The following is a 25,819-nucleotide window of genomic DNA, read 5'->3' as shown; positions in this document are numbered from 1 at the left end:
TCATGGTTTATTCACCGTATTTTTAATTCTTTGGGAGTAACATGATGAAAAGTACTGGACAGCTGAGCATCGAAGTCCAACTTTCACACATTCGCACGGCAAATACACAATAAGACCACACAACATGAAAACCACCATAAAAACAAAAAGGAGGAACGACAAAGTTCACAACAAAATGCTGGCAATAAATAGTCTGATCTCATTAAATTTATAATCAATACTCTTCTGTACAGATGGTCTATGAATTACAACAAATGAACAATCATCAGGAACATGGCTACAGACGGGAACAGTGTAAACAGATCGATAAAGAAAACAGTGTAAAGAGTTCAATCTTTCATACAGACGTTAAACACGCAATCAGTGAGCAGGCAGAGGATCTAGAGGAGGCCTCTGAGGCAACAATAATCGTCAAATACAGTACATCTTTCTCTTTTGCCTCCACATGCTTACGTTACAGACACTCCATTACACATACACGCACACAGAGGAGTACACGGAATTTGGGAATACAAGGAGGTGGAATGTGATTCTGCAGTGGAGGGGGTCAGAGAACAAAAGTAAGAAGGAGTGTGAGCCTACTCCTCCAGCGTACGGAACGCGTTCTGCATGTCTTCCAACAGCTGTGTGTATTCCGCCTTAATCTTAGCCTCTCCATCCTTCATGGGGTCCTGCATCCAAAAACAAATAACAGTTGGACAAATCCATCTTTAGTTGTTAAGATTACCAATAAAACATCTCAGAAACCTTTTAACCATTAGTCCATTCTGATTTTTTCCCCTCACTTTTCCACATCCATACAGGCTTCGATGTATCTGTTCTGCCAGTGTCCCACACCCTGACTTATAAACGGCAACAATGAAAAGATTGTTCCAAAATATGATTCATCTAAAAACTTTTAAAGTGCCTCAGAGGAATTTTTAAAATGATCAAAACATTTTAGTATTTAATGTGATACGTTTTTCAATATTAATTTTTAATATAAAGTATAGTAGTATCACCATCATTTCTACCTTATCAATGTAATGTCCCTCCAAAATGTCTGCATGACAGTTTAGGTGGTTGCTATGGAGTCAGACAGAGACATCAAAGCACATCTGATATGGTGGAAGTTTAAAGTATAATCTAAAACTATTAAAAGGTAAATGTTGTTTGCACCAGTAATATTTTTATTGTATGTAATTTCAAAACATGCTGCACCTTCATGGATGTTTGTAAGATGATTGATTTTTTTTTTTTAAGTAGTTAAATAAGTGGGGCCCTGCGACAGACTGGCGTCCTGTCCAGAGAGTACCCCACCTCATGCCCTAGAACTGCTAGGATAAGCTCCAGCACCCCCCAACCCGATCTTGAATCAGCGGTTGAAGATGAGTGTGTGTATGTGTGTGTGTGCCAAATAAGTGTATTTGGCATGCATCATATGCTCCCTATCAATTCAAAGCCAATATGTCAAACTACTTGGCAGTTTTTCACAAAATACTATCAAAAGTTATTTCCACCATACTGCCCTCTGTCATGGAAAAGACATATGAGGGATGATTGAAAGGTTTTGAGCTCGACCAGAAGAAACCACAGCCGAATTAATGTAATGTTTGATTTTTCAACATAATTCCCATGCAAGTCCACACACTTTTTCCAGCATCGCTGCAGTGCCTTAATACCGTTCTCATAAAAGGTCTTATCCTGGAACTCAAGGAAGTCATCCACTGTAGATAGGACCTCATTATCAGTATTATAATGAGTTCCACTAAGATGGCTTTTCATGTTTGGAAACAGAAAAGTCTGAAGGAGCCAAGTCAGGTTTTCCTCAACTGGGGGAACCCACATGTTTCCGTTCCTTTGACTGTTGTTTGGCCTCCGGTTTGAAGTGAAGAACCTAGGTCTTGTCCACAGTCACAAATTGTTGCATGAAGTTATCTGGATCTGCTGAGAAGCCTTGGCACCCACCATCCTGAAAATTTTATCATTACCAGCTGTTTGGTCAGAACTAAATTAACTCTTTCCAGGGAAATGCCTACAGTACTAGCTATGTGATGCTCACTTACTCTTCTGCTGGCAAGGACCACAACATAGATCTGTTGGATCATGTCAGTCAAAGGGACAGTTCTGGGTCTTCTTGACCTTGCTCCATGTACATACAGCCATCAGTTATGATGGCTGTATGTACCCAGGCATCATATCAGATACTGATGATTGCTGTGGTGCTGTTGCTAAAACAATGAGCCGCACAGGTAGCAACAGATGTATAATTATAAAAATGTATGATCAGGTAAAACAAATTATGAAAATAGTCATATTACTACAGAGTGACGTGTCATAATACTCACTCACTCATCTTCAACCACTTATCTGGGATCAGGTTGCGGGCAACAGTTCCAGTAGGGGACCCCAGACTTCCCTTTCCTGGGTCGCATTTACCACCATTGACTGGAGGATCCTGAGGCGTTCCCAGGCCAGTGTGGAGATATAATCTCTCCACCTAGTTCTGGGTCTTCCCTGGGGTCTCCTCCCAGCTGGATGTGCCTGGAACACCTCCTTAGGGAGGCACCCAGGAGGCATCCTTACCAGATGCCCAAACCACCTCAGCTGGCAAATCTCAATGTGAAAAAGCAGCGGCTCTACTCCGAGCTCCTCATGAATGACTGAGCTTCTCACCCATCTCTAAGAGAGACCCCAGCGATCCTCCTGAGGAAGCACATTTCAACCACTTCAAGTTCCTCAACAACCCACGATCAAGTTCTTTCAGTCATGGCCCAACCCTCATGACCATTATTGAGAGCAGGAATAAAGACTGACCGGTAGATTGAGAGCTTCACCTTTCAGCTCAACTCCCTTTTTGTCACAAGAGTACAGTAAAGCGAATGCAACACCGCCCCTGCTGCACCAATTCTCTCGCCAATCCCACGCTCCATTGTCCTCTTGCTTGTGAACAACACACCGAGGTACTTGAACTCCTTCACTTGGGGAAAGACCTCATTCCCTACCTGGAGTAGGCAATCCATCGGTTTCCTGCTGAGAACCATGGCCTCAGATTTGGAGGTGCTGATTCTCTTCACATCTACACCACACTGGGCTGCAAATGACCCCGAGTGCTGGAAGTCACAGGCCGATGATGCTAACAGGACCACATCATGTGAGACCCTTAGCCTGACAAACTAAAAACCCTCCTCCCCCCCAACTGCACCTCGATATCCTGTGCATGAATATCACAAACGGGATTGCTGACAAGGCGCAGCTGTGACAGAGGCCAACCCCCACCAGAAACAAGTCCGACTTACTGCAGAAGACCTGAAACACCTCCTGCTTTGTGAGTACAGAGATTGGATGGCTCTGAGAAGGGACCCCCTCACTCCATACTCCTGCAGCACCTCCCACAGTATCTCCCGGGGTACCTGATCATATGCCTTCTCCAAGTCCACAAAACACATGTAGACTGGATGGGAATACTACCAGGCACCCTCCAGGATCCTTGTGAGAGTGAAGAGCTGGTTGGTTGTTCCACAGCAAGGACAGGACCTGCATTGTTCCTCTTCAATCAGAGGTTTGACTATCAACTGAGCCCTCCTTTCCAGCACCCTGGAGTAGACTTTACCAGGGAGGCTGTGTGTTGTGTGATGCTCCTGTAATTGGCACACACTCTTGAGTTATAATACTTGAGATAAAAAAAAAGAAGCCATATTTTGATGTGGGGGAAATGACATTTGATCATTAAGTGTAAGAATTTTTACTTTTTTTTTTAATCAAATTACCATGTGCTGGCAGTATGTACTCTCTTGGGCCTTAAACTACAAAAACTTTTTTGAAATTGTGATAAGTGTGATATGGTAAGTTTACAAAGCCAAAAGTGCTCCTAGTTGAAGAAAAACACTTATACTTCTGGTTCACAAACTTTTTAGCTGACAAAAATTAAAAGACAACAGAATTACCCATTCATTCAAGTCGCAGTGATGGCAGATCAAACAGGACAATCAACACTTCCCTTTCCTTGGCCAAGTCCTTTAACTTTTCCCGAGGCATCCTGAGATTTCTGAATATTCAAGTTTTTCACCCTGTTCCTCCAACAGAGTAATCTCAATTCCACTGTTTGTATCCACACAACCTTATTCTTTCAGTCATTACCCAAAGTTCATGAGCATAGATGAGGATAGGAGCTCAAATTGACTGGTAAATAGAGAGCCTCATCTTTTAGCTTAGCACTTCCTTCACCACAACAGTCCATTACAGTGTCCACACCCCCAATCCCCCTTTTGATCTCATGCTCCAATTTACCCACTCGTGAACAAGACCCCGGGCAGCATGGTGGCTTAGTGGTTAGCACTGTTGCCTCACAGCGAGAAGATCATGGGTTCAATTCCCGTGGCCTTTCTGTGTGGAGTTTGCATGTTCTCCCCGTGTTTGCGTGGGTTTCCTCCGGGTGCTCCGGTTTCCTCCCACATCCAAAGACATGCGGGTAAGGTGGATTGGAATCTTTAAAATTGTCCGTAGGTGTGTGTGTGTGTGTGTGTGTGTGTGTGTGTGTCTGTGTTTGTTTGTCTATTTGTGGCCCTGCGACAGACTGGCGTCCTGTCCTGGGTGTACCCCACCTCACGCTCTATGACTGCTGGGATAGGCTCCAACCCCTCGCGACCCTTAATTGGACTAAGCGGTAGAAGATGAATGAATGAATGAACGAACAAGACCCCAAGATAAGTGAACTCCTCCACCTGGGGCAATAACTCTTCCATGACACAGAGGGGGCAATCCACTGTTTTCCAAAAGAGGACCATGGTCTCAAATTTGGAGGTGGTGATCCTCATCCCAATCCTCAAACCTGCCCAGTGCACATCTAATACCCAATGCACATCGGAAGTCAGTCTGATGAAGCCAACAGAACTGCATAATTCGCAAAAGTAGATGTGTAATTCTGGAGGTCAGCAAACTGGACACCCTCCAGTCCCTGACTGCGCCTTGAAATGCTGTCCTTGATAATCACAAACACGATTGCTACAGCGGGCAGCCCTGGCAGAATCTAACACCCATCGGGAACAGGTCTGATGTGATGCCAAGAATGCAGATACAGGTCCCATTTTAGCCAAATTCGAATTTTTCATTTTCATATCACTTAATTTAACTACAGGAAACTTGAAATAATTACAGATGTCACCAGAAGAAAAGCTCAACTAAAAATGTTTGGGGGGAGATACTTTATCAGAATCCTTTTTCCTATTGCCTGAACCATGCTGTGATGATGTAATATCAACCAGGAAATTAATGCACATCAAACAAAGAAAGCTTTTGCAGACACGCACCTTAAACTTCATGGAGCTGATCTTGTACAGGATTTCGCCCATGTGCTCCCTGATCATGGCCCAGGTGATCTTGTTGTCGCTCTGAGCTGTGGTTTCCACCGCGTGCCGTGCCATGTCGTAGAAAGCTATCATGTTGGAAAGAATACCTACAGTCTTATAGAAGGGACAGTACCTGAAGAGGCACCAAATGTGCAATCAATTAATGAGGTCACAATTAAAGTGTCAAATAATTAGGATAGTTATATTAACAATCAGAAATAAACATGATCTCTACTGCTGACTGTTGTACTCTTCCTCCAAAATGACCTGCATCAATTTGATTTCATGGACTAAAAGTGCACGTAAGTGTGTTTGGGTACAGCATTACCTGTCATAAGGAGTATAACCATTCTGTTGCAAGAAATCATCTTTAATCAGTTTGGCCACCTCCAAGGTGATTTTATCTGTTTCCGCAAGTGATGCCTGCCAGAGCGACATTGTAACATTTATTTCATGATAGTCAAGAAACACAAAGGTACAAAATGTGATTAAAAACAAGCAAACAAAAAAAACAACTAAAATCGTGGAACAAACATAAGGAATTGCTACCTTTCCAACAAGCTGCACAATTTCAGCCAGATCCTCCTCCTCCTGCAGGATCTCCTTGGCCTTGGTGCGCAGGGGCACAAACTCAGGGAAGTGCTTGTCGTAATATTCATCCAGAGCACGAGTGTACTTGCTATAGCTGATCAGCCAGTTCACAGAAGGGAAGTGCTTCCTCTGAGCAAGCTTCTTATCCAGACCCCAGAACACCTGAGAGAAGAGGGAATCAGGAGGTACACTCGTACGGCTGATCTTTATCACAACCACGCAGTGATCTGAGACGGATCATTTACCTGTACAATACCGAGAGTGGCTGAAGTAACAGGGTCTGAGAAGTCACCACCAGGAGGCGATACACTGAGAAAACAGAAATCATTTTAACTCATGTCTGTCTGTTCCATGTCTGACCATAAATGATGTCTCCCTCTAATGGTTGAGCATTGTACTCACGCTCCTACAATACTGACGCTACCCTCTCTCTCAGGGTTACCCAGACACTTCACCCTTCCAGCACGCTCATAAAAGGAGGCAAGACGGGCGCCAAGGTAGGCAGGATAACCGCTGTCTGTGGACGCACACAGCATATACCAAAATCAGGAGAAAAAGAAAGAAAATTTAAAAAAATATACATGACATGAAGGCTATCGTCACACAAAAGAGGCATAGGTGTCAACCTGACTCCAGACAGGGTACAGGTTTTGTAACCACCAACACCACCTGGTGATTTCATTGATGTTATTTCAGAAATCAAAGTTTCGAACCACCGTAAAAAGTCACTGTGTTGCTGTTAAAGGTGTCAATATTTGGAACAACTGCCCAAATAACATAAAATCTCTTGGTACTTTGGTTGGCCTTAAAAGGCTCCACAGAAACTATTTGATTGCTTGCTATATATAATATGTGAAATTAGGTTCATTGATTTTGTCTTGTTTATGGTGCACTGCTGCTTGTATGTTTGCGACTTTGAAACTTTAGTTCTGTGATCAATTCATACCTTGTATGAGGTATATGTATCGTTTTTTATACAAATGTATAATTTGTACTTTTAGTTAAAGGGGTAGGCGTTTATAAGCTCTTTGCTTCTGTCTACTTAGATTAGATTAGATAAGCCTTTATTCATCCCTCAATGGGGAAATTTCAGATTTCCACACTCACATTCCACATACAAACAGCAATTGATCTACAATTATTACTTGTTTACCGTAATAATGGCACACATCAGAATTAGGACAACACATATACATTTGACATTGTTTATGTGCACTAAACTTGAAACAGTCCGTTTTCCAATTGAGGCGATGTGAGTGTGTTGGTAGCTGCTGCAACTATCAAGTCGCGCTGCCTGCCAGCTTGGGAAAGAACGGAGGCCAGCCACAGGAAGGGAGGGGCAGGAAAGAGTTGAGAGGAGAAAACTGGAGCATGCTTCAGTCCATGTGTAAGTCTGTCAGTTTATTGTCCTTGTGGGTTGAGATAAGAATGGAGCCGAATAATCTCACCAGAGCCTGGATAAATTCCTCTGGAGGTAAACAGTGGGCAATTGACCTTGATGCTAGATAGCCTGTAGTGTTGCAGCCGGGCAGTGAAAAACACTATTAACAGTTCTACTCGCACAGCCAAATCCCAATTATGAATTAAGAATATTCCCAATATTGAATTAAGAATATTCACTGGCCTCCGAAACCTTCAGCTTCAACTGCAAGGCACACATCAGCTCCAAGGTGTCATCCAATTTGCGTCTGAGTTCAAGAGTCAACGCAGTCTGAGAATGCACTGCCTTGCCAAACTTGTTAATCATGGCGGACAAGCGAGGGCCCGTGGTTCTTGATGCCGCCGTCTTGCCAATTTCTGGTAGATCAGGGCAGCACATAAGCCAAAAAGTACCAGCCCTGCTACCATGAGACCAAAAATGAATAAATCCTCGACATCCTCAACAGAGAAAGGCGCCAAGCATGCCACACGCCAGGAACTCCAGGAGTCGAGGACATAGTCCGCAGGATACGTTCCATCTGGGCAGGCAGGATCCCCCGGTCCTGACCTTCTTGTAGAAAAAATGGTGTCAACAGCGTTCAGAGACCAGCTGATCAATTCCATGGTTAATCCAATAGTAGTCCAATAGATCCAGAATCCAATATAGTTTTGAGGAATTCACAGTCTGGTGGAGTAGGGACTTGAAGGTTAAAAGCAGAGAGATAAGGGAGAGTGGAGGAGTTGCGACCGCCCTCGTCTGAGTCCCAAGCTGACTTTCAGGCGCACGTGTTGAGTTGTTTTTTGTTTTTTTCTTCTTCTTTGGTATGTTCTGTTGTTCTGGATTTGTGTTTGCGCCAAATAAAAAAAATTCAATTCATTCATTCAATTAAATTCATGAACTCGTCCTGTCTGCTGTTAGTCAGTGAAATCACCTGGTGGAGTTGTTGGTTACAAAGAAACCTGCACTCTCTTTGCCCTGTCTGGAGTCAGGTTGACACCTATGAAGACTGAAAACATCACAGGTCAATGGCCAAAGCATTCCAACCAAGTTACTGATAACTAACAACAATATTGTATGTGTTATTTCATGGTTCGGATCAGTTGCAACGATTTTTCAAACAAAATAAGTGCATGTGTTATGACGTGTAATGTTACTAATTAAGCTGCGGGTAAAAGCAGCTTTATGACAGCAAGTGGTCAATTAAATATAAATGAATTCAATAAACTCAGTTATAAAATAATCACATTTTCAGTTTGTGCTATTGTCTTTACAAAGTCAAACAAAAAACCTACTATTAACAGCATCCATGTGACTTTTCACACTTGAAGTGCCAATACAGTTACACCAGTTTCAAATTGCCCATCTTGTACACTTCCTTTGTCTTATCCTCTCTTAATTTGAAATTATTCTAAACAGCCGAGGTGTTCGGCTTTTTATCTTCCTTTCGGCCAGTGTGAGCTGTAGCATGACATCACCTGTGCTACGATGAGTGATGGATGTCAGGTGGCCGGGATGAGATTGGAGGCATTTTCCCACATTTTTACCAACAATGAAAATGTATAAATAAAGTGGACCCTACTGGAATGTGCTGACAAAAATGCATGTTGTAGCTGGCCTTTACTGATAGTCTATATTTAGCATTAAGAAACACACACAACATCCAGCTTCCAAAATAAAAAACCGACTGCCATATTAATGATTGAATATACAAGTAGTCGAATATTCAGATACAGCCGTACACAGGGCATATAACGCATATAACATTTCACTGGCAGGTCTAGGGTTGCAAAGGGCCAGAAAAATTCTGGTAAACTTCCAATAACTTTCCACGGGAAGTTAATACACACACACACACACACACACACACACACCTTCAACCCTTCGTCCAATTAAGGGTCACGAGGGAGCTGAAGTCTATCCCAGCAATCACAAAGCGCAAGGTGGGGTACACCCTGGACAGGACATCAGTGTGTCACAGGGCCACATATAGACAAACAAACACATCCACACCAGCACGCACACCTACGGACAATTTAAAGTTTCCAGTCCACCTAACCTGCGTGTCTTTCGATGTGGGAGGAAGCCAGAGCACCCGGAGAGAACCCACGCAAACATGGGGAGAACACGCAAACTCCACACAGAAAGGCCACAGGTGGGAATCAAACCTATGACCTTCCTGCTGTGAGGCAACAGTGCTAACCACTAATCCACTATGCACCCCACCTCACACCTTATGACTGCTGGGATAGACTCCAGCTCCCACCATTAATTCAATCATTCATTCATTTTGAATACCCACTTAATAGGAAATAAAGCTTGGGAAGTTTAGAAGCTTTGACCATTTTTTTAACAATTTGCACACTTTTACTCCAACTTGGAAAATTTGCATAGGATTTATCAGGAATATACTGGAATGAACAAGAACTAACAGGAAATTTGGAGTCATTTATACAAACTTTATCATATACAAACAAATAGAAATATTTTTTCATCAGCAGACATGGATGCAAACATTGCTAATACAAATTCAGAAAATTGTATTTTTGACTTTATTTGTGATTAAAACTTTATACAGCAGCTAGCTATCTGATAAATTAGATAAACACATTCTGATTTAATATTTGCTAGTTAAATCTTAATACCACAGGACAAGTATATTTATCCTCATAATATCAAAACCTGCCCTGCGATAGACTGCTGTTCTGTCCAGGGTGGACCCCACCTCACACCTTATGACTGCCCTGACCAGCCCCCACGTGACCCTTAATTGTTGTAAGTGGTTATACAAAATAGATGGCTGGATGGATATCAAAACCTACTTGACTTGACCTACTTAAGTCCTTGGGCTAAAATGCAGTGTGGCTTCAATAGCCCTGCTGTAGTGTGCAGGACTCTAGAAATTACCTGTGGATATGAGGGAGGAATGCATAATACATCCAGGGTGTGTGGCCTCAACAGCCCTGCAGTAAGCATGTGACTGAGCAATGCACAGTGCAGGTTAGAAATTCAACAGAATTTGCATTCAATCTTGATGTTTTAACCTAGATTACGCTGCAAGATGTTTTTGGTTTTTTTTTAATATTAGCTGTAGTCAAGTTCCCTGTTAAAGGCTAACCTGCAAATTTACACTTTATTCCAGTTAATTCCTGAAATTTTGCAATTAACTTCAGCCAAAAAAAAAACAAAAAAAAACATCTGTCCTCACATTAACCGTCATTTATGCAGGGGCTGCACCACCTGCTGGACATTTTATATCTGCAACTTTATCAAATTTTAACAGTGCTCAGTCTAACATAGATTGCATTATAAAAAAAAAAAAAAAAAAAAAAGATGCCCAGGATTTGTTTTGAGGCACAAAAAAAAATAAGGGAAGCCTAACTGTCAAATAGTGTTGTCATTTTAACCTCACAGATCACTACCATTTTTTTTTTATCAGATTTCAATCTGATTGGAACAGTTGGTTTTCCTCAATCCTAATTTAGAATACAGACTGGAAATAAACCTTGTGCTACTTGCAGAATTAGCTTGATGGAAGCCAGCAAAATGTTCTGCATTATTTATATAGTTCACAGAATGCCTTCTACTTTATACAGCTGTAATTTGAGAAGCCTGAACCCGCTTTTAAGCCTCTTGCAGACTTCAGCCTTACCAGCAGGCATCTCAGCCAGACGACCCGAAATTTCTCTGAGAGCCTCGGCCCAACGGGAGGTGGAGTCGGCCATCATGCTCACATTGTACCCCATGTCTCTGAAGTACTCAGACAGTGTAATTCCTGCCAAAAACAAACCCATTTAGGTCACGCTACCATGTTTGACTGTATTGTTAATCAGAGATCAGTCGGGTTGATAGATACCTGTGTAGATGGAAGCTTCTCTTGCAGCCACAGGCATGTTAGAGGTGTTGGCCACCAGTGCTGTTCTCTTCATGATGCTCTCAGTCTTGCCATCCACCTCCATGGTCAGCTGTTGGAGAGACAAAGCTGTCACACATACGGAGTGCTAACATCACTATAATCGGGATACAATGCCACCGCCAGTATTGCTTACCTCAGGGAAATCCCGCAGAACTTCTGACATCTCATTTCCACGCTCGCCACAGCCTACGTAGATAATGACATCACTATTGGAATACTTAGACAGGGACTGGGAGATGACGGTTTTTCCACAGCCAAAGGCTCCTGGGATGGCCGTTGTTCCTCCCTGCACACATCTGCACAAAAACAGTAAAGAAAATTACGTTTATTCTTATGTACTTATTTTATGCACCTGTTGCTCAACAGAAAAGACTTCAAAACAAGACCCAGTTTTACCGAATGAGAAATACTTAAACACGTCATTAGAGACAGCGTCAACAGGAAGGGCCTGGACTCACGGGAAAAGAGCATCGAGCACCCTCTGCCCCGTCAGCAGTGGGTGATTGGCCGGCAGCTTCTCTGTGACAGGTCGAACTTGTCTGACGGGCCACACCTGTACCATGGTGAACTTTTCCTTCACTCCTTCAAATTCCAGCTCCATCACCACGTCCTGGTACCAAGACAGGCATCGTCAGCACAAAGCAACACCTAATTGTTGCAACACAAGCGCAGCTGCAGGGAACTCACAGTGATGTCGTAGTTTCCATGAGGAGCCACGTAGGTCACGGTTCCTCTGTTTTTGGGAGGCAGCATGATCTTATGCTTGATAAGGGAGTTCTCATACACCATCCCATAGATGTCCCCTCCTGTGATGTGACTGCCAACCTAACAGTGCGGAAAAAGGAAAATGCAGAAAATTAACTAGATTATGCAAAATTATTACCTCTGAGGTTAAGGATTCACTGAAATCTGGGTGAATTTTAAGTAGGATTAGGACAAAATCTATTTTTAAAGTAAATATGGATTATGAAATGCAGGCTGGAAGGAATACTGCTCATTGCTGGGGGAAGAGGTTGATAAGAATAATAATCAAGGAACTCAAAATGGTTTTAATATTGTAAGATGATGTTTTGGAGCAGTGGTGTCCAAAAATAGACATTCCAGAAAGGTTCTAGAGGGCCAAGATTTTCTTTGCAAAAACTGATTACAGCAGGTGATTTCATGGATTCCCATTGTAAACATTGCAAAGCTGTTTTTTTTTTTGTATCCCTGCCAATTTTATTGAAAGAAATCAACCCCCCTTCCCCACACACACAAATGCTTTCCACGCACGTCCCATTTGTTAAGCATGAAAGCCCTCACTGTAATAAAAGAATTCACATTTTCTCTTAATAAAACAATTTATCTAGTTTGCTGGTGGTTAGTTTTCCTCTGACTCTCAAAACAGAACCGAGACATACCCGCAGGTTCCTGTCTGGAGAAAACTCCCACTTCTGGTCTCTGTTTAAGGCTCCGATGTTTACACCTCTGGGGATGTAAATGCTTTGTGTCATGTCATTGATGTCCTTTAGAGGACGCTGGATACCGTCAAAGATGGATCCCATGATTCCTGGACCCAGCTCTACAGACAGGGGTTTCCCTGTCCGAAGTACAGGATCTCCAACAGACACACCAGCTTGACTAAAGCTCAGGAAAACCCAAGAGATATAGACACCAGACAAACAGTCCACATGCATACACAAACAAACCTTCACAGAAAAACAAGAGTTGTCCATCCACTATACATGGAAGAGTGGGGGTGTGTCAATTTTCTTTGTTATGTAATGCACACCAGTTTGCAAAAACACAAAAAGACAGAATGAATTACACAAGATGGTTGCACAGGTAGCTTCTATTTTATGTGTTATGCTCACTTGTGTCATCCCCCCCTCCCCCAACTGAATTCACATGATGATTACAAAAAAGAACAAAAAAAAAAAAAACACCTTAAACAAGGCTCGTGATTAGGGGTGTCACAATACAGACACTTGTATTGAACTGTACGGTACACATGCAACAGTGTGGTGCACAGAACTGTACGCAGAATAGATGGTACAACTCTGCACAGTATGATTATAACCACGTGCATATTTTTTTTCCCCCATAAGTGACCAACATTTCAGCGAGCTGTGCTGATCATGTCCACAGACTGTTTCCCTCTAGTCTCATGCTCTGTGCAGGAGGCAGGTTCAGCTCCCTCAGCCTACTGTGTGTGTGAGACGATCAGAGGGAGTAGTGAAACAGCCACTTGAAACAAGCGACTATATCATTCCACACAAAATTTTGTGAGCATAGATGAAATTGTTTACCTTTTTTTTCCGAAATACGAGCCTAAAAGCAAAAGTGTAACAATCCACATTTGAGTTAAATCAATAAGCACAATAAGTTGCGTTTAGACAAACAACTTCCACCAATTTATGACAAAAGTTGACGTTTTACATGAATTAGTGTAAAGTTTCATGGAGATGACCGCTGAATAGAGACACTGTGTACAATGATTTCAAATCTGTACAGTGAGGGGTTATGATATGCAACAATTAACCTTAAAATGGACAAAATATTTAAGGCGGTCTGGCTCGACATGTCGTGTGATATAATAACAAAACACTTATGCTGTACCATAAATTCATCCCAGTGCAAATGATGACATGCAATCCAATTCATAAATGTTTAATGACAAAAGTTCACATTTAGACTTTGTTTCAAAGTGCTAAAGTGTCTCATGGCAGCTCCCTGCTGCTCACAGATTACAGCCACTGTATGAAGATTTGAAGAATTTTCAAAAACCGAACTCATACCGAACGATTATGTCTAAACAGAGATGTGAGTCGAATGGTGACTTCTGTGTACTGTGACACCACTAATCATTATGAATGTTGCAATAACAATTCATGGCCAATTTAAAAATAATATATCAAGTGTTTTACTGTAACAAAACTGTCAAAACTCTCCCTGCTCCACCCACTGCTAATGAATGACGTAAAAAGTGTTCATCCGATCCAGAGCAAGGAAACACCAGACGTGACTAAAACTGTGGTTGCAACAAGTAGACATGGAGAACATACAGGACCCACCCCCAGTTCATTTCATCTTTATAGACGGTCCTCTTGGGGTTTTCATCAGTTACTCTGCAAGGTCCTGGCTGGACAATGCCACTCATGGCTGATGTGTCCGATGTTAGCTCGGCAGGCTTTCCCACAGAAGACGCAGCAGAACATCCGACCAGCATCTTCCACCTCATTATCGGGTCTTTCCTTTCTCCTGCCTCACGCATCCTCAGCCCTGCTTTCCCTTGCAGCTCTGGACAGCTCCATTCCAGCATTTACTGCTGAGCTCCACCTGCTTCTGTCCATGGTGGTCTATTCCCAGCTAACTTTCCTGATGGAGAACTCTTGGAGGGTAGATCCTTGTATGTCAGCTGTGGCCTTCCTCTGGGTTGCCTCCCAGTTGAAAGCTCACTGTACAGCATTCTCTTCTGCAACCTGGTATTATCCATCCTCACAGGTCCCAGCCAACATAACCTGTTTCGCCGTAGGATCTCGAACAGTGATGGCATGCCCGCTCACTGTAGCACCTGCTCATTGGTGATCTTATCCAGCCAACCTATATGTAGTATCTTCCACAAGCAGCGGAGGTGCAAACAGTTTAGTCTTTTTTTCTTGTCCTGAGTACAGTGTCCATGTTTCAACACCATACAGCAGAGTTGACAGTATGCATGTTTTGTACATCAAGACCATTGTTCTTCTAGCCAGCTTCTAGTTTTCCAGTGCTTTTTTGTTGAGTTTTCCCAATCCTCATATTTACTTCTTCAAGGAAGCAGTTATTTGTCACCACTAATCCCAGGTACGTAAGTAAACTTCTCAACTGTTCAGAGCGCATTTCCATTCAGTATAATTGCAGGAAGGACTGTTGTACCTTGCCCCATTACCTCAGTCTTCTTTATACTGATTATTGTAAGGCAAAACAAGTCACAGGCCTGGGCTAGATTGTCTAACAGCTCCTGCAAGACTGCCTCCTCATGAGCCGTAAGGACTGCATCATCAGCAAAAAGATGTTTCCTGCAAAGCAGCTCAACTGTTTTATTTCTTGCACTGTCTTGCAGGTTGAAGAGTGAGCCATCCATACCTGAATGGATATGAACTCCATCCTGGTTCCCATCAAAGGCAAAGTGGAGTAGTACAGCAGGACAGGTGTTTTTATCGCGTTCAGAAACTATTAAATATAAACAGTATCTTGCAAGCCAAGAGGCACAAAAAAAACAAAAAACAAACAAAAAAACACAAAGGCTGGATGAATACTTGGACTATTACACTGTTGTTAAAAGGCATTAGGAACCTAACTGGCATTGTGTGGCTGATTTGGCGACTGTCAAACACATCCTGTTTAATTGGATTCATATATATACATATACATATATCAATCAATCAATCAATTTTTTTATATAGCGCCAAATCACAACAAACAGTTGCCCCAAGGCGCTTTATATTGTAAGGCAAGGCCATACAATAATTATGTAAAACCCCAACGGTCAAAACGACCCCCTGTGAGCAAGCACTTGGCTACAGTGGGAAGGAAAAACTCCCTTTTAACAGGAAGAAACCTCCAGCAGAACCAGGCTCAGGGAGGGGCAGTCTTCTGCTGGGACTGGTTGGGGCTGAGGGAGAGAACCAGGAAAAAGACATGCTGTGGAGGGGAGCAGAGATCGAACACTAATGATTAAATGCAGAGTGGTGCATACAGAGCAAAAAGAGAAAGAAACAGTGCATCATGGGAACCCCCCAGCAGTCTACGTCTATAGCAGCATAACTAAGGGATGGTTCAGGGTCACCTGATCCAGCCCTAACTATAAGCTTTAGCAAAAAGGAAAGTTTTAAGCCTAATCTTAAAAGTAGAGAGGGTGTCTGTCTCCCTGATCTGAATTGGGAGCTGGTTCCACAGGAGAGGAGCCTGAAAGCTGAAGGCTCTGCCTCCCATTCTACTCTTACTCTTATATATACACATATATACATACATACATATATACACACACACACACGAGGTCTGTTAGAAAAGTATCCGACCTTTTTATTTTTTTCAAAAACCATATGGATTGAATCACGTGTGATTGCATCAGCCAAGCTTGAACCTTCATGCGCATGCGTGAGTTTTTTCACGCCTGTCGGTTGCGTCATTCGCCTGTGAGCAGGCTTTGTGTGAGCAGTGGTCCACCCCTCTCATTGGATTTTTACTGCGAATAAATGTCTGAACGATTTGGAGCTTTGCTGCATCAATTTTTTCCAGAAACTGTGAGAGACCTCCAGGTGGACACCATTTGGAAAATTCAGATGGCTTTCAGGGACGATTTTATGGGGATTACACAGATTAAGGAGTGCTCCAGCCGGTTTAAAGACCGCCCACAGCTGCTGAGAGCGCGCCACGCTCCGAGTGCCGATCAACAGGCTGAAACGACCAGATCATTTCCAACGTGAAGGCTTTGTTGATCCGGGACGTCGGATACTTTTCTAACAGACCTCATATATATATATATATATATATATATATATATATATATCTCATCAGTGGATTCAATAAATTCCTATAAACAATATTTATACTCATTTTGGGTATAGAAGTATATTGACATTGTAATTTTTACATTTTGAGAGTTATGTTTCATTGCCTTTTAGCACAAGATCAAAACAGCTCACTGTCACAGCACATCAGTCACACTGTCCAGAAAAGATACACGTCTCCTCATAGACCTGGATGGTGGCCATGTCTCCCTCCAAACGGATAATCTCCCCCACCAGCTCACTGTGTCCCACACGAACCAGTTCATACATGGCTGCTCCCGCCATGGCTGTGGCCGTCACCACTGAACGAGAGTAAAGAGGAGGGGGAAAGGTAAACACTTAGAACAATTACTGTTACACAGCCAGACAGTCAAGGTAACAAACACTTCATCTGTTCTCTTGTCTCAGTGAAAATGTTGTTGGTACTGTTAAGTCAATTGTGGAAGCATAGACTGGTACCGCACACCTTCGCCACGGGGCCCCCTTGAGTTCTCGATGACAACCATCCTGGCAGACAACTAATCCATGCCCACCTCTCAAAAGTAGCATCAATCTGCTGCTGCCAGGTTGAAATATGGGCACCCCCCTTTGTCCTTCTCCAGCTACTGAGGTCAACAGCACGTATCTATGCACTGGATTGTGCTAACAAAAGCCAGCCACATGGCCAAAATGTTATAGCCGACACTCCCTCACCGTGCAAAGGAAACTCCTCATCTAAGTCTCTTTAAGCATCTGCATGTTTGACACAAAGTCCTTCCAACAGTACCCAAGGATCCTCCAAAGAGACCCAGTATGAAAGAAATAGAATTGTTACCTTAAGTCACTGATTAACATCCATGCTCTCCCCAGGTATCTCCTGACCTCAAGGGTTGAGGTCCCAGAGACATCAAATGTCACTGCAGAGATAACTGGATGTTTCTACAAGTTCAACGCTTTCACTTCTTAACTGATTCCATCTGTTCAAAGTGATGTTAATCAGTGATATCACCTGGTGGAGTGGGTGGTTGCAAAGAAAACCTGCACCCACTCGTCCCTTTCTAGAATGAGTTGAAGACCTCTGGTCTATAAGACAATCAAGTACAGTAATACCATGGTCAGCAAAGCAGTTGGCAAATGCCAAGTCCTGCTGAAAAAGGAAATCAGCATCTCCATAAAGCTGCCAGTAGAAGGATGCATGAAGTGCTCTAAAACCTCCTGGTAGACTGATGAGTTGACACTAGCAGATGACATTGCACCAAATCATCACTGAGTGTGGGAACTTCAAGTAGCTTGGATTCTGTTCCTCTCCAATCCTTCTCCAAACTCTGGGACCTTGATTTCCAAATAAAATGCTAAATTTACTTTTATCTGAAAAGAGAACTTTGGACTACTTTTCCCCTCCAGTCAGCTTTCCATGACTATGCTTTGATACAGCACTCTAAACAGCCAGAGCTTTCAGCAGTGACCTTCTGTAGCTTAACCTCTGATGACCATGAGTGACTTCTGGCCAACTGTCAAGTCAGCAGTCGTCCCCATGATTGTGGATTTGTGTAGTGAACCAGACTGAGAGATTCATGGTATTCATACTGCATAAATAGCAACGTGAAATAAAATGTTATAATATTTTGAGATACGCATTTTCTATTTTTGGAGCAAGAGGCTGTAATTATCAAAATTAAAATATGACTGAAACATTTTAGTTTCCATGTACTGAAACTAGAATATGTAAAAAAATTTTCACTCTCTGAAATACCTAACAAAAAATATTAAACTTTTTCACGATATTCTAATTTTTGAGATGCACCTGTATAGGCTGGCTATCATGTCCAGCAACTTCTGGGGGATCCAACAAATTCTTAGAATGTTCTGGTCTGGTCAACCGAATCAAACGCTTTGAGAAATTAAACATGGACTGCAAATTAGTACTGCCAATATATGCACTTGCATTCAATGAGTATGTGCAGAGCTAGAATGCATTCGATGGACGACTTCTAGGGGTGAAGAAAAACTGTTATAGTAGCTGAGCAGCAAGTAACTGGCAATTCCAGGTTTACAGAATATATCCAGTATCCAGTAATAATATCAAGCATTACAAAATATGAAATGTGCATGTAAAGGCAATGTAGCAGAAACTGTTGTACCACTATTGATGTCCTGAGGGAAAGTCTTATGTTAGTTTGAAGTAAATGTTAAGGTACGAGTGTTTACTTTTCAGGGTTTGCCTTTATTACAAAATCATGCATCATGTGTAGGCTCTTCGAGACCAGAACATATCTAGAACAAGGTAGCTGTCAAATTTCTAACTTTTTTTGTGCTGAAAATGTTTAACACTCAGTGGCAGCAGGTCTTCACATTTAAAATGGGCCATAGAAGTAAAATTGGATAAAACTTTGCATGCTTTAGTCAGTTAATGACAAATCATATATCACATCACTGTTAAATCATTGTTATGCTTTAGATTTTTTTTAACATATCTTGCTATACCACTACATCCATCCATTGTTTTTTCATTTATTTCTGCACAATATAAAAATCTATGTGCAGAATCATAAAGCTTTCATTTCTTCTTTTTTGCACAGCTGCCCTTGTAGGATAATGGAGTTTAAAAAGAGGATGATTTGAAAACTGTACATTAAATTTTCTTATAATAAATTGCCTTTGACATATTTTGTTATAATCATTACTGCTCCAAAACACACAGTTCATGTTTTAAGAGTCTGAAGATACATTTCAATGCTGTAGCTGCTTGAAATGGAAAAGAATTTGCATACAAAGACTTATAACCATGTAGGAAGTGTTATAAAATGGTCATCCAAAATTTAAGCTATATATTCTTTGTTACAGCTTTCGACAGTCTTACAGTCTGAATTCTGTTGATGTATACTGTACAATGTATAACAAAGTAAGGTCTGCATTTATGTATAGTTGTGGTGGTGACCTGGTCCAGAGACTCCGTGAACATATCCAAACTGACTCTCTCTGTCCTCATCCCTGATCCTAGGCAGCTTGGACATGTCCATCATTGCAGGATTAGTTTGACTAGAAGGACACAAAAAGAAACAGAGAACAATCATTTTCTCTTTAGCAAATGGGATGTTCAACCAACAAAATATCTGTGAACATTGTGAAAAACTTGACTTGGAGCAGCGAGCAGTGCTCAGCTGAAGTTAATATAAAAGGGTTTCTACAAACAGAGCTGACATTAACCGATAGTCAAACACTGAAATAAATGCTTTCCTCTGCCAAAAATAAGAGGAGAGGTGGGAAGGGGGAAGATAGGGACAGCAGAGATGATCTATAAAGGCTGGATTCAAACACAGCACCATCTGGCTGTGCAGCATAAGAATTCAGTGTGCAACATTCATTGTTTCATTTCATACAGAGATGCCAACACAAAAAACAGCACCTTCAGTTGATTGGGATAAGAGAATCTTCATCAGTTGACATAGCAGGTCTGCATTTGTTCTTGCTTTAGCATATTGGTAAAAAAATAAAATAAAATCCCCCAGTATCAATCAGAAATCATGTAGGATTTGGCTCCAGCTAAAAGTGGTTATGAGCTGACAAGAATACAACAATGGTCTAAATACACAGTACATTTTGAGCACTTATCTTTAAAATATGCATTGATTTGGATTTTTGCCCAGTAGAGGACTACTGGTAGAGCGGTTTAACTTAAAGAAAATTTATTCAGCATTTTTCTTTAATTCATACTGAGATTTCACATAGAAATTTTGCGTGTTAACGTGCTGGTTTTTTTTTTCATTGTGGCACCTTTCCTTTCCACTGTCTGTAACCATGGAAACTTCCAGGAAAAAACAGCAACATTACCCCTCACAGTTCACATTTCTCAGCTGTGCAGAAGCTGAATAAGGCAATCTATCGTCTAACATCACAGAGAAATCCCACACATGCAGAAGGAACTGTGTGGATCTTAGTTTAACCTTAAGGGGTACGCAAAAACACAGACATACAAACGCCTCCTACTACGGCACCTTTGTATGTAAAGATGTGCTCATAGTCACACCTCTGTCTCTACGTGATCACTAGCTGAGATTCATATCCAACCCACTGCCATCATGTCCTTTATTTTACCCTTGTCCTACCCACTGAACACATCTTACTGCTTACACTAGGAAGCTTGTGCCATCTGTGCAGAAATAAAGTAGCTCCATCTATGGGTCTGTGAAGGAGCTCCAAAAATGACAGCCACAGACTGTCTCTTCTTTCTCACATCCATGTATCTGATAGACTTTTTCAAGACAACCTCATTTGCATCTCCCTCCATCCATATCCATGTCCTTCAAGTCTTCCTTTAGTCTGTACCTCAAATGTATTATTCCCCTCATTCGATCATTCTCCTCAGTCTTTTACAAACATAATCACATGTACAAACCATCTTGTTAGATATCATTCCCCCTTATTTCTGTTGTACCTTTGATTCTCTCATTTCTTATTTTTACCAGCTTTCTAAGGCCACACAAACCACAAACTCAGAATTCCTATTTGCAACACTTCATTATGTCTGTTGACCACAGCACTGTTTTATAAATCTGTCCTTTATCTGCTGTCACAACTCCTAGATCACACAATGCCCTTGATACATTCTTGTACTTGTTTCATCCAGACTGCACTGAGTGGACTATTTCTGCATCCAAGTGACCATCTCCAAAGACATTTAAACTGATTGATTTCATTAACACGGTAACTTGTGAAGTCTAAACTTCATTAAACCTAATATAAGCAATTTTATTCCTATTCATTTTCAAACATCTGTTATCCTATTAAAAAAGACAAAGAAAAAACTCTCTCTTTCTACACAAACACACACAATTCAACATTTACTTAAAGTGTACCTGTTAATTTCTAAAAAGAGTCTCCAAAGAATAGCCACAGTAGAAATATAAGCATTTTAGATGTAAAATACTTGCAGTCCCATTAGAATTACAGCTATGATATGAAGAGCCAGTTTTAATAACAGACATGCTGTGACCACCTCAGACTCTCTTCAAACTTGGTACGTAATACAATACATTGATCTTTTAGCAAAATTTTATTGGGTGCCCCTGACAGAGGTCACACTAAACATGGCCAATGCTTTTGGCAGCCTGCATAACAACAATCTTCAACAACCAATTATAAAATATTAAATCTGTACAAAATTCATACTTATAGCACAATGGGTTAACAGCCCAACAATATAGTTGGTGCTCAATGACTACTTCAGACCTGTCTGATCATTCAGGAAAACAAAAATAACAATAACACTTAAGATGCTTTTGGGAAACAGATCACAGGCTTATTGTTCCAATGATTAATGTCACACAGACTATTTCAATAAAGCCAAACATAAAAGAAGAAAATATATAATTTTCAGGCAAGATTTCATAAGAAAAAAAAAATTACATTAACATTTTAAATATTTACAGGATGTAATATCAACTTTTTACACAATAATTCAGGGCAGAAAATCAACATTTGGCTTATTAATGCGTGGTTTCCAGACCAAGTAATTCAGGAACAAAAAAAATGACAGTTGATCATATGATGCTGGCACATGACAGACACAATCACACTACATGAGGCTCTTTGAGGAAGTGGGGAAACTAACATGGTGCAAGAATGGGAAGTACAAAGACTTACTAAGTGGAAGCTAAAAATACTCTCATCAAATGTTTTCTTATCTAAATCATGCTATCATTGATCTGGCAGATTTGTCAGCTTCATTCTGCAATGGACTCCCAATTACATGCATCAACACTGAATACAATTGACTTTGTTTACGTGGCAAAGAACAATAAAGTATAATGAAACATTTAATGCATTACCTGCTAAGAAGATGCACAAATGGTCTTTTAGACACTTTGCTTCACTGAAACAAAATGGTCATTGGGCTTCAATACAATATATCTCTCCACTCACAAAGTATACCAGACCTATAAAAAAAATACCCTGCCAAACACGTATTACTGAAAGGTCTTTAAGATGATTAAATATTAATTGGAGCGAAGTTTACGTATGGACTGTGATAACCGTGCAAAAGTTAGCCTTTAGCTATAGCTACAGACTGCTACATTAACACCATATTGTTCAAATTTGATATAAACCACGAAAATATTCAGCAGAAAATAATTTCAAGAATAATTCACATGCAGCCTTTCTGTTATACAACTGCAAGATTATCTTAGTTCGCGATAAAACGATCAGCAGTGTCTCGGCCTGGCAGCAAACTGCTGCTTCTTTCGTTTTACCGTGAGACAGCTAAATCATTTCATTTGCGGCACACGATTGGAAGAAAACCGAGTCATTTCATGACGAAACTGTGCGACACAGTTAAATCGAACAAAACAGTTACCTTGTGTTTATAAAGTGGTGACTTTGTGTCTTGCCTCTGAACAGAAACGATGATTGCTGCGATTCGTGACAGCAGGCTGTGATCAGCTGATTTCATTCACTCGCTGTTTTACTGCTGGGCCTGTGCAACTGCCGCCATTTTGGATCTGACTCAGTGTTACACCAAACCCTGTGACCCGACACATTCTGTGACCGGATAAGGAAACAATTTCCTCATCCGTTTAACTTAAATATAAATCAAAATGAACGAAACAATAATAATAATAATAATAATAATAATAATAATAATAATAACAATAATAATAATAATAATAATAATAATAATAATAATAATAATAATAATAATAATAATAATTCAAAGCAAGTCTAATTATTTTATTTTAAAATCATCACAGCAGTTAACATGATTTTTACCGTATAATTTAAATTTGCATGGTGGCTCAGTGGTTAATACTCTTGCGTCACAGCAAGAAGGTCTGGAGTTCGAGTCCACTCATGCCCAGTCATGTGAACCCCAGAAGTTTAAAAAAAATGCTTTAAAGTCATGTGACCTAGAGAACAATTGTTCATTGAGCAGAAGACATCAGAAGAGATTGACACCATTGACCTGTTCCCTGTTGACCTCGAGCAGATGTTTCACCACATGTTGACACTGGAGGACATAGTCGGCCAATCCCCCTGTCCATACTACATGTATGGACATCCTGTCCCAGAAGAGCAGGTTCAACGGTGGGGGGGAGCAGCTGAAGAACCTGTGGTCAACCAGGAGCTGCATAACACCACAAATCTGGGGAAGGGTACAACGATATTTCTGCTGCTTTGAAGGCCACAATGAGCACAGTGGCCTCCATCATCCGTAAATGGTAAAGTTCGGATCCGCCAAAACATTTCCTATAGCTGGCCACCCGTCAAAACTGAGCATTCAGGGGAGAAGGGTCTTAGTCAGGGAGGTGACCAAGAACCTTATGATCACTGAGGGTTATCTTCTCTGTGGAAAGAAGAGAACCTCTGTGGAAAGAAGAGAACCTTCCAGAAGAACAACAATCTCTGCATCAATCCACCAATCAGGCCTGTATGATATGGAAGTCACTCCTTAATAAAAGGCACATGGCAGCCCATCTGGAGTTTGCCAAAAGGTACCTGAAGGACTCTCAAACCATGAGAAACAAAATTCTCTGGTCTGATGAGACAAAGATTGAACTCTCTGGAGTGAATACCAGATGTCATGTTTGCAAGAAACCAGGCACCATCCCTACAGTGAAGCATGGTGGTGGCAGCATCATGCTGTGGGGATGTTTTACAGCCACAGGAACTGAGAGACTAGTCAGGATTGAAGGAAAGATGAATGCAGCAAAGCACAGAGACATCCTGGATGAAAACCTGCTCCAGAGCGCTTTTGACCTCAGACTGGGGTGACTGTTCATCTTTCAGCAGGACAATGACCCTAAGCACACAGACAAGATATCAAAGGAGTGGCTTCAGGACAACTCTGTGAATGTCCTTGAGTGGCCCAGCCAGAGCCCAGACCTGAATCTGATTGAACATCTCTGGAGAGATCTGAAAATGTCTGTGCCCCGACGCTTCCCATTCAGCCTGATGGCACTTGAGAGGTGCTGCAAAGAGGAATGGACAAAACTGCCCAGTGATTGGTGTGCCAAGCTTGGTTAGACTTTACTTGTGTAACATGCCTTGAGGCAACTTTGTTGTGATTTGGCACTATATAAATGAAAATAAATTGAAATTGGCATCATATTCAAGAAATCTGATGCTGTAATTGCTGCCAAAGGTGCATCAACAAAGTATTGAATGTGTGATTTCTTAGTTTTTCATTTTTAATAAATTTGCAAAAAATTTCAAGCAAAAAAAAAGTTTTTTCATGTTGTCATTGTGGGGGTATTGTGAGTAGAATTTTGAAGGGAAAAAAAATTATTTATTCCATTTTGGAATAAGGTTCCAACATAACAACATGTGGAAAAAGTGAAGCGCTGTGAATACTTTCTGGATGCACCGTAAATCTTTGGCCTAATGCTAACACCACATAGAGCGGATATTTAAAAATACAATTTTGAAGAAATTTTTAAAGCTACATCCACGTTCGTTATTAATCACAAATTTGAAGTCATGTACAGTATCACTTTAGTATTGCCCACATGATCATTACCTTGGGTGACAATGATAAGTCAAACTTTTTTACAATGGCCATTTCAAAGAACTGGTTACCTACCACCTACGTATTGTCACTAAAACACTAATATGATGTCATACATCGCCTTTATATTGGTCATATGACTTTTGACCTTGAGTGACCCTGAAATGCCAAAGTAATTTAGAATGGCCATTTGAGGTAACTGGTTAAATATGTAGCCAGACTAATATGAAATCACCTGCGATCAGGTGACACACCATCTGTGGACTAGTGACCCTCGCCCTGCTTGCAGAGGACTCAAAGTGCTTTGTTCTTCCAAACATACACCTCATCCTACTGCAGTTATAACAGAAGATGGTTCAGTCCCAAGGCCCGACAGATGCTTCTGGTGTACTGTCATGCTGGGCTGGCTACTTTGAGCAGCTGTATGAGGTTGGCCCTCCCGCTCGGATGTTAGACATCTCTGGTACCATAGTTCTTGTAGCTGATTCTCCAGTCAATTGCCTTTGTGATCTCACCAAGCTTGAGAAGCTGAATGTGGAATTGGAGTGTCTGGGT

General features: G+C 41.3%; 1 protein-coding gene across 1 annotated transcript; it reads right to left on the bottom strand.

Annotated features, from left to right (window-relative positions):
• atp6v1ab (ATPase H+ transporting V1 subunit Ab) lies at positions 1 to 23,285 on the bottom strand. Its single transcript, XM_034169393.1, has 15 exons — positions 23,117 to 23,285; positions 19,700 to 19,800; positions 16,956 to 17,084; positions 12,652 to 12,866; positions 11,939 to 12,076; positions 11,710 to 11,861; positions 11,385 to 11,547; positions 11,192 to 11,300; positions 10,988 to 11,110; positions 6,321 to 6,435; positions 6,164 to 6,227; positions 5,877 to 6,080; positions 5,656 to 5,750; positions 5,289 to 5,460; positions 1 to 671 (listed from the first exon to the last, which is right to left on the bottom strand). Exons 2-15 carry the CDS (start codon positions 19,782 to 19,784, stop codon positions 579 to 581), a joined length of 1,857 nt encoding a protein of 618 aa, XP_034025284.1. The 5' UTR covers positions 19,785 to 19,800; positions 23,117 to 23,285; the 3' UTR covers positions 1 to 578.
• Positions 23,286 to 25,819: the final 2,534 nt, after the last annotated feature.

Source organism: Thalassophryne amazonica, chromosome 1 (assembly GCF_902500255.1).
Source record: "Thalassophryne amazonica chromosome 1, fThaAma1.1, whole genome shotgun sequence".
In the NCBI taxonomy this organism is placed as follows: domain Eukaryota; kingdom Metazoa; phylum Chordata; class Actinopteri; order Batrachoidiformes; family Batrachoididae; genus Thalassophryne; species Thalassophryne amazonica.
Note: the sequence above shows the minus strand (reverse complement) of the source record. Positions and strands in the feature narration are given on the sequence as shown.